Genomic DNA, 8,258 nt, shown 5'->3' with positions numbered 1-8,258 from the left:
CCTTCACCGCGGAGACCCGCGCTGAAGGGGCTCGGGGTCCGCCTGCCATTGCCTCCCTCCGCCCGGGTCTCCCCCACCCTCTCGGGCACCGCTCCGGCGAAAGCAACCCGCTGGCCCTCCGCCCTCCCCAGGCACCCCGCCGGACCCGCCCCGGCCGCCGGTCGGCTCGGCACTAGTTTCCGGTGGGACTTTGTGCCTCGGTTTTTTCCTTCCCCCGGGTGGCTCGGCCTGGCCCGGCCTGGAGGCAGCGGTCTCCCGGCGGCCCATGCAGTCGCGGGTGCTGTACCTGGGCGGCGGGGCCGGGGCCCCCGCTGCGCGCAGGGTCCGCCTGCTCCTGCGGCAGGTGCTGGGCGGCGGCGCGGCCGCGGCGCGGTCCGGCCGCCTGGAGATCAGGGCGCTGCACGGCTCAGGTAACGCTGCACCCCGGTCTCCCGCGGGTCCCGGCTCGGGCCTCCCTAGAGCCTTCCGCGGCCAACTCGCAGGCCCTCCGCGCCCGGCGGTGTGGGCATATGGGCAGCCCCGCTCGGCCCGCAGCCCCGCTCGGCCCGCAGCCAGGCGGGCCGGGGGAGGCCTGGAGGCGGGTTGGGGCTGCTGGTTTGCCCAGTTTGCATTAAGGTCTGTATTTCTGCTTATGCTTCTGAGTGTTGCGTGGAAGGAGAGGGCAGAGTTCGGTGACAGGCTTGCAGGGACGCTTGGTGCGGCTTTCCGTAGCTTCTCTGTTAGTGAAGCAAGGAGCAGCCTCGCAGCCTGTACCCGTCCGAAGTGCGCTTCTCCATCAAGCGGCTTATTCCCATCTTGTGATGCTCTCTGTGCCTGCATGGAATGCCGTTGTCCTTCCGAGAAGGCAAAGCCATATCCATGTCAGGGGTTGCCAAGGCTGGTGCGTGCGTGAGTCTGCTTGCAGCGTACGGGTAATGAGATAGGGGGTTGACCTTGAGCTTGCCAGTGCTAGAGAGGGTGTCCTGAACTGTCCTGGAATATCCTCTGGTGACCTTTGAGGCAGATGACAGGCCTGTGCATAGCAGAAGTGTCGTTTGGAAGTGGTGACATATGCCTGTGGGAACTGGCACTTTTCTGGTTCAATGCCAGAAGCAACACAGCTACTAAATACAGAGCAAGTGATGAGCAGCTGTAAATTAGTGAGATAGAATGACAGCAAGTGATTCTGATGGCGGGGTACTCACTAAAGCTCTTAATTTCATCCCTTGAATACCATTTATTTCCATTTTTACTTTTTTAAAAATCTGTTTATTAGTCGAGCAGGTAATTTTTTAAATATGCATTTGGTTTCTCAAGAAGAAAGCCTTTGAAGAATTGATAACCATAAAATTCCTGTAAGAATTTTTGAATAGAAAGTATTTTATTTGTGAAAAGTACTAAAAAACCTAGGGTTATTTATCTTAAAACCAATAGGAATAAAAAGGAACAACTTAATGTGTGATAAAAGCACCTGAAGAAGGTAGCTCAGCACTTTTCAGCCTTTTGTTGGAATGAGGAACTTAAAAGAACACAAAGAAATTCAGCAAAATGAAACAGTAGCAAATGCAGTATTACTAAAAATACTTCATAATTTCCATGTGCTGTGGAATGTAACTGAGTGTAACTTAGCAATATTCATGAGCATTGTATATGTATTTGAATAGCAGGAGTATTTCCAGTTACAATTAACAGTGGTAATAGTTTTGATAGAAAGATTTAAATCCAAAGCTCTAGACAGTCTTGGAGTTTATTAAATGCAGGTTAAGAGGGGATAATATTAGGGATATTTGCCCTCCCAGCACCTGAGACATCTCATTCATTAGAGTGCTTCATATTAGGAATAATATTTATTACTTGGTTTTTGTTGTTCTTTTTTTAAATTCTATTTTACAGATGGTTGCATGTCCTTTTGCAGGCCCTATAACTCCTGTGAGTTTACTAAAGTTACAAAGAGGTGGTCTGAAATTTTGTGTGTAGTATGTGGTTTTGCTATTTCTATGCAGCTACTATAATTACAGGTTTTGTTGTAAGCAGTGTTGAGATTACATATCTGTTCCCTACCAATAAAGAAAATATTTCTGAAGAGGCTGGAAGCTGTTAACAGTCAGGTAAACAGCAAATTGTTGTCTACCCGGTAATTTGGATCTGACATCCCTGCCAGATTGGATTTACTGTCAGTGATGGTACCTTTTAAGTGTAGGAGAGAAACTGTTACCTGTTTTTGTGCTGTTATATTTTGAGGAGCTGTGCTTAGCTTTTCAGCTGTTTGTAATGTGAATATGGAAGGGTTTCGGTTTGCAACTTATCTAATGAGGGAGACTTAATTTATAGAAACAAATGTTGTGGAAGGATGACTATCAGATTAATTTTTAATGCAGGTTTCATGTTTCCTTCCAAAAGACTGAAACAAATCAAGGTTTTGTAGACTGCAGAGTAATTTGTGATGAATTATTATTTTAAACACAGTTTGAGCTGATCAAAGTGAAGTTCTATGTAAATCAGTTCACTGACACTTGATTATTTGCATCTATCTGTATGTAATATGAAACTTTTGAAAAAGTCTGACAGAATCCACAATATCAAAGTTGCTTTAAGGCGTTGGTGGGAACAAATGTTGAATTTTGTGAAAACTGAAGAGCTGGAAAAAATAAAACTGACTCTTACTCAGATAGCACAGGCAAAGGAAGGTCTTGTGTGCTTTCCTGCTCACTGTACGTAAAACAATTTCCATGTCACTTGAGTAGAACAAAATACATGCTAGCTTCATTCACTGTTTTCTGCAGCTCTGCCTATTCAGGTTCACTTCCTCTGCTTTCCAAAAGCTGTCCAGCCCCATTTCCTAATCAAACCTATGTTCAGAGCTTAAAAGATCTCAGTAATACATACAAGAGTATCTGCTGAGTAGAACACAGTCAGCTGTGAAACTGTTTATCAAACTTCAGAATCCTGTAATGTCACTCATCACTGTACAGGATGTAAGTGATTGTGGTAAAAATTTATAATCTGAAAGAAGACTATGAATGGGAGGGACTGTGTGATTAGGAGGGGGTTGGGTGTTTGGGTTTTTTTTTTTCCCCAGGTCTGCCACTGTCCAAAGACTACAGAACTGGTTGATGACAGATGTAAACGCTTTCCAGCACATTCCCTTTTCTGACTTTACCTATGTAATTATCCTGTTGAAGTACACATGTTGTTGACAGCTGGGAGCGTGCTTCTGGCAATATTTTTTTTCACCAGCAAAACCTGTTTAAGAGACTTCATTCTTTCAAATTTCTCTTAGCATTCTTGCTGTTGTCCATTGCCTCCGTATTTGTACTTAGGAGGCTACATTGTGGTGACTGAAATGATTCCAGTGATTTGATTACGGCAAGTCCCTACAAACAGTTGTTGCATCAGCACAACTGAGAAGGCAGCAAATGACAGGATTTTCAAAGCCAGTTGCTGTGAAAGTTTGCAGAGTTATGCCTGAGTTATTTCAAATTATTCCAACATTTAAGAGATAAAAGGTTGGTGACAAAAAAAAAAAAAGTGTCTTTTATTAGACACTGTGATATAGCTGGAAGAAAGGGATGAGCTGTCAGGCAGATAAGCTTCTGTACTTTTTTCAGTAGGGTTTCACCGTTGTTCCTATGAGTAGATGTCAGTAAATAGCTTTTGAGTTTTAATACTTGGCACTTCTTCAAAATTTAAATTTTCCTGTTTAGCAGCTGTTACAGTCCTGATATGTGTTGATGTATTCTGCAAGTCTTGCCCATTTTAATACAGAAGGCTGAAGCTGAACCTGTTTGGCAGACTCAGGGGCTCAGGATAGTTGTGTAGGAGATGCCACAGTGAATTTTAGAGCTGTTTTGTCTATTTTGGTTATCTTTTCAGTAAATGGGAAATTTAAAAAAATTCTATTGATTTTCAGTTGTAGTTTCTTTTTGGTTGAAATTATGGTAAGCTTCCTAGATGACTGGATCATAGAATCACAGAATGGTTTGGGTTGGAAGGGACCTTAAAGATAATCTGGTTCCAATTCCCCTGCCATGAGCAAGGGCTGTCTCACGCTAGACCAGGTTGCTCAAGGCCCCATCCAGCCTGGCCTTGAACACTGTCAGGGATGGGACAGATGCCAGGTGAGATTCCACATTCATGATGATCTACTAATGCAGAAAGATGGAGGAAAAAGTTCACTTCCTGGAGCAAATACCAAGATATTTTTTTCAGTGATGCTTTGGACTTTAATCTGTTAATAGAATCATTAGCCTAAGACAGACAATTGAAAAACCAAGCATTAGCTTCAAAGCTGAAAAATAAAAAATAGGCTGTCTAAGAATAATCCTGAATAGAAATCAAGTAATACTCAAATTTTATGTTTGAAGTAATTATTTTCATTTCTTAGAGGGAAAGACTTTCTTTAGCTCATTAAAAAAAAAAAAAAGGATGTCTTAAATGACGCGATTTTTTTGTTTGTTTGTTTTTGCTTTGATTGGAGATGGGTTTTGTTGTGTAAACATCCAACTATTTCAGTCAGCAGCAGCTGTCAGTCTGCAGCATCCTATTGGCAGCAGCTGAGCTCCACCTCACCTGTATGTGGAGGCAGCAATGGTCAAGGAGCAAACCTAGTGACTGCGGGGAGTGGGTTTCTGTCCCTCATACAGGTTTGGGAGGCTGCCAGTAACAGTATAAGATGCAGAATAGGTTATAGTGGCTTTTTCTCCCCTCTCCCCCCTCTGAATAATGTATTCAGAAAGTTGAAGAAAAAGAAAAAAATCCAAACCCTGGAAAGTGTCATTTCCATTTCTTCGAAATAAGTTGGCTCTTCAAGGATGAGGGCTGAAACTCTTCTGTGCCCTTATGGAAGTGTGCTGGATAAATGTCAGTTAGAAGCATTTCCCCCCCCCATGCCTCCCCTCCTTCACTTTACAATGAAATTAAGACCTGCAAATATACATTTGAATATAATACAGATTTTGAACTTTCCTCTAGCAGGTGTGATCTTATCACACAAAAATTAATATTAGCAGAGCTTAGCACCTTCACAGTTTTAATATGCTCTTGCTGTTACTGGCTTTTGAGACCAGATGGATGGTCTGTGTACAAGTGAATGTGTAATATACTAAGATGACAATTGCAGTGTGTGATAATTTCGCAATATAGAGGAATAAAGAGGCAAAAAGGCAATCATTTCAGCCACCTAAAACCTCAATGTTCCTGAAGCTTCATTGTACTGTTTTATAAAACCCCTGATAGTATAAAGATTTATACATGAGATTGGAACTGTTTCTGTTGTGTACTCAAAAAAGTAAACACACGTGTGGATCTGTGCAAGGTGTTTTCTTTTGCTGTAGAATCTGTTTATTTAAAAATAGCCATTTAAAATTTGTTCATTTCTTTCTTAATGGGTTATTTCGCCAGAGAAATGACAAGTAGAAGAAATAAAAGCTTGTTCTGCTTCTGAAGTTCTTAAATTGTAGTTGAGATGAAATCTGTTTATCCTCAGATATGACCAGCATTGCTGTAAATAATTTAAACAGCAGTGGCTTTTTCTTCTCGACAGACAGGAAAAACAGTAGAATTGGGGAATAGTCTCTTTTTGGGAAGGGGAAAGGAGAGAGGAATAGTTGGTGTGATACTAGCCTTAAAATAGAAGATTGGTCAAAGGTGGCAAGTGCATGATAAAGCTGCATCTGCAAGAAGCCTTCTCACTGAGATTGTAACAGAAAACATCCACAGCAGGTTAGAACAAAGGTCCTTCGAGTCCTGCTATTCCACGTCAGAGAACAGTAAGTAGGAGATGCTGGAGAGAATAAATGCGCAGGGTGTTTGTGGAGGGATGCCCTTCTAAAGTGCTCTCCCAGCCCCTGGCTGCCGCCTCTGCAGCTCAGGGGCTGAGAGATGGAGGTCTTGCCTTTCTGTTCAGTAGCTCAGTGGACTGAGTGGAGGAAATAGGCCTGCTCACCTGAAGAGCCCTTGTCAGTTATCATAAAAAGCAGATGTAGGTATTAATATTGTTTTCTGTCTAATATTTAGCTCTAAAGAAGAGAGCGTATCAGGTTCAGAGCACTGCAGTTACTGGCTAGTTCTATGTGCGTGTGCGAATTGCCGTTTTGCCAGAGGTGCAATTCACACCTGTCTATACCAGGTAGAGTTAGAAAGAGCTCGCTGCATGTGTTGAGGCTGTGTTCATATCTTGTTGTTTCACAGGGTCCCTTCAGGGTCCCGTTATTGGGTCACAATCTTTATGTCCTGCCAATTTCTGACTCATATTGCATGGACTTTTAAATCACCTACTTTGTATGTTGTCTACCCCTGAATGAGATGTTCCCCTTACCTTCTGGGTTTTGGCTTATTTTGGTACTTGTTTTGTTTTCAGCAGCCATATCTCTTTGTGTACATCAGGCACTGCTTGTATCCCACTGTTATCCCCAAAGACAGTGGTACTGAAGATAACTGTTTTCTGTGGGGAAGTTAAGAACTCAGGGGCACATCTTCACTGCTTGCCTAAGCAAGCCTGATATAGGCTACAAAATCTTCACTGTAAAGCCCTGTGTGTACAGCTTTTGTCCACAATACTGTGGTAGTAACTTGTGAGGTACGTCGGAGTATTCACGGGCTGTTCTATAACTTGTTGTGGAGTGAAATGATTTAGGATACATGTTCTCAAATTATGAGACTTGCTGATTTAACACCAGCATTTTACCAAGCAGGCTGTTGTCAGTTCCTTGCCAGCTGGTGAAACATGGGAAAGATCCTGTCCAGAATGACATCTTGGTTCAAAGAGTTTGGAAATGCAATGGAAATGGAGTAACAAAATGTGAGATTTTAAGCAAATATAGAAGAAACAAATTGAGACAAGAAAATATAGCCCAGGTGGAAGTGTGTGATAAGATTAGTGGGCTAACCCTCCCTGTGCTCATTTAGCTAGGAAAATAGGCTCTGCTGTCTTGGTTTATTGTTGCTTAAAGTTCTGTTAAACACTGTTAATATTTTTGCTTTTTGGACAGATGCAAGCTGGAGGCAAAATTTGTCTCCAGGCAGCAACAAACCTGTTAAAGCTGAATGTCCTGACCGTATGCTTGGGATTTTGTGTGCTCAGCTCTCTCCATATCTTGCATGTATTTTCCCCCCAGCCCATTTTTCATGGAAGATTGTAGGGTCAATTGATGGCTGGAATATTTGTGGAATTTTTGGACATGATCAGATGTGTTCATCAAGGGTTAGCCTGTTATGGGCTGACATAAATACCACCAGAAGAGACACATTTACAGTTTTTCACCTAGACCAAACTCAGTCGTGGAGTGTTTTTGGAAACCAACCAAGGCTTTTCAGTACTGTATCAATAAAGTAGGTGATTAAAATAATCTCACGTAGATTATACCCATTCCAATGTAGTGGGAAAGTCTGATACCTTGTTGTTTCAGCATCTCGTCCCTACCGTGTTCTGGAAGATTGTTTATGCATGAAAGAGCATTTACAGCTTAAGCTGAGGTGATTTAAGTTAGGAGCTGATTAGTCATATACTCTTGTCTCATTGCATGTTGTCTGGGGAGTGGTGAGAAAATAAGCTGGCACTAATATCCTAAGGATATATCAGGCAACCTGCTCTTTTTGGAATGTTAAAATTCTTCCTAGCTGAGCTAATGAACGAGGTGTCAACTTTCACAGGAAGCAGTGGGCTCCTAGGATGTTTGCATCAACTTGGAGGCGCTTTGGTCAATCCTTTAGCTGTTCATTACTGAGAAGGAGTGATTGGAGCTGCAACAGAAGAAAGGGAAAGGGAGATGATGCTTAAGCAATAAAATAGTTTTGCTTACTTTAAAACTTCCAAAAAGTGGGCAGAACCCTAGGAGAGCCAAAGCCTACATTTTACACCCTGCAATGGTGTGTATGTTGTCCAGTGACTCTTTAATTTATGTAACAGTGCCTAGAGTGGAGACCAGGCCCCTAAGCTGTTGCAGGACTTTCTTTTGGAGTGAGTTTGAATGCTTCAGGCTGAAGAGGGCATGGTATTCTTAGGTGCATTTGAACTGCAAGTTCAGCATAGGCCAGGAAATGAGCTAAAGCCTTAAACTGCTGCCTGATCATTAGCTTAACCCCAGCTCTGTTTGGGATCATTCCACTTCTTGGCTCCTGCACAGACCTGCTAGAGAAGGGTGCTTAGCTCTAGCAGGAAGGGTGGGAACTGTTTGGTGCTGCTTGTCCTTAGGACCAGGGATGAATCCTTGGCCACCATATATTTGGCAGTACTGCTGTTGCTTAAGTGTCCCACTTTCTGGCATGTAAAATGCAGGCAC

At 42.8% G+C, this 8,258-nt stretch overlaps 1 protein-coding gene across 4 annotated transcripts in view; it reads left to right on the top strand.

Moving 5' to 3' along the window:
* The first annotated feature begins 222 nt into the window (after positions 1-222).
* The window catches only part of VWA8 (von Willebrand factor A domain containing 8), a 173,664-nt gene continuing 165,628 nt past the window's right edge, over positions 223-8,258 (top strand). For 3 of the 4 annotated variants that reach the window (XM_030475494.1, XM_030475503.1, XM_030475512.1), the window contains exon 1: positions 223-410. In XM_030475494.1, coding sequence (XP_030331354.1) covers positions 266-410 — 145 coding nt within the window. In that variant the 5' untranslated portion in view covers positions 223-265. The remainder of the gene's footprint in view (positions 411-8,258) is intronic. The other variant, XM_030475521.1, reaches the window with a different exon arrangement.

The sequence above is a fragment of the Strigops habroptila genome, chromosome 2 (genome assembly GCF_004027225.2).
Source record: "Strigops habroptila isolate Jane chromosome 2, bStrHab1.2.pri, whole genome shotgun sequence".
Taxonomy (NCBI): domain Eukaryota; kingdom Metazoa; phylum Chordata; class Aves; order Psittaciformes; family Psittacidae; genus Strigops; species Strigops habroptila.
The sequence above is the reverse complement of the archived record's forward strand: the minus strand, read 5'-3'. Positions and strand labels throughout refer to the sequence as shown.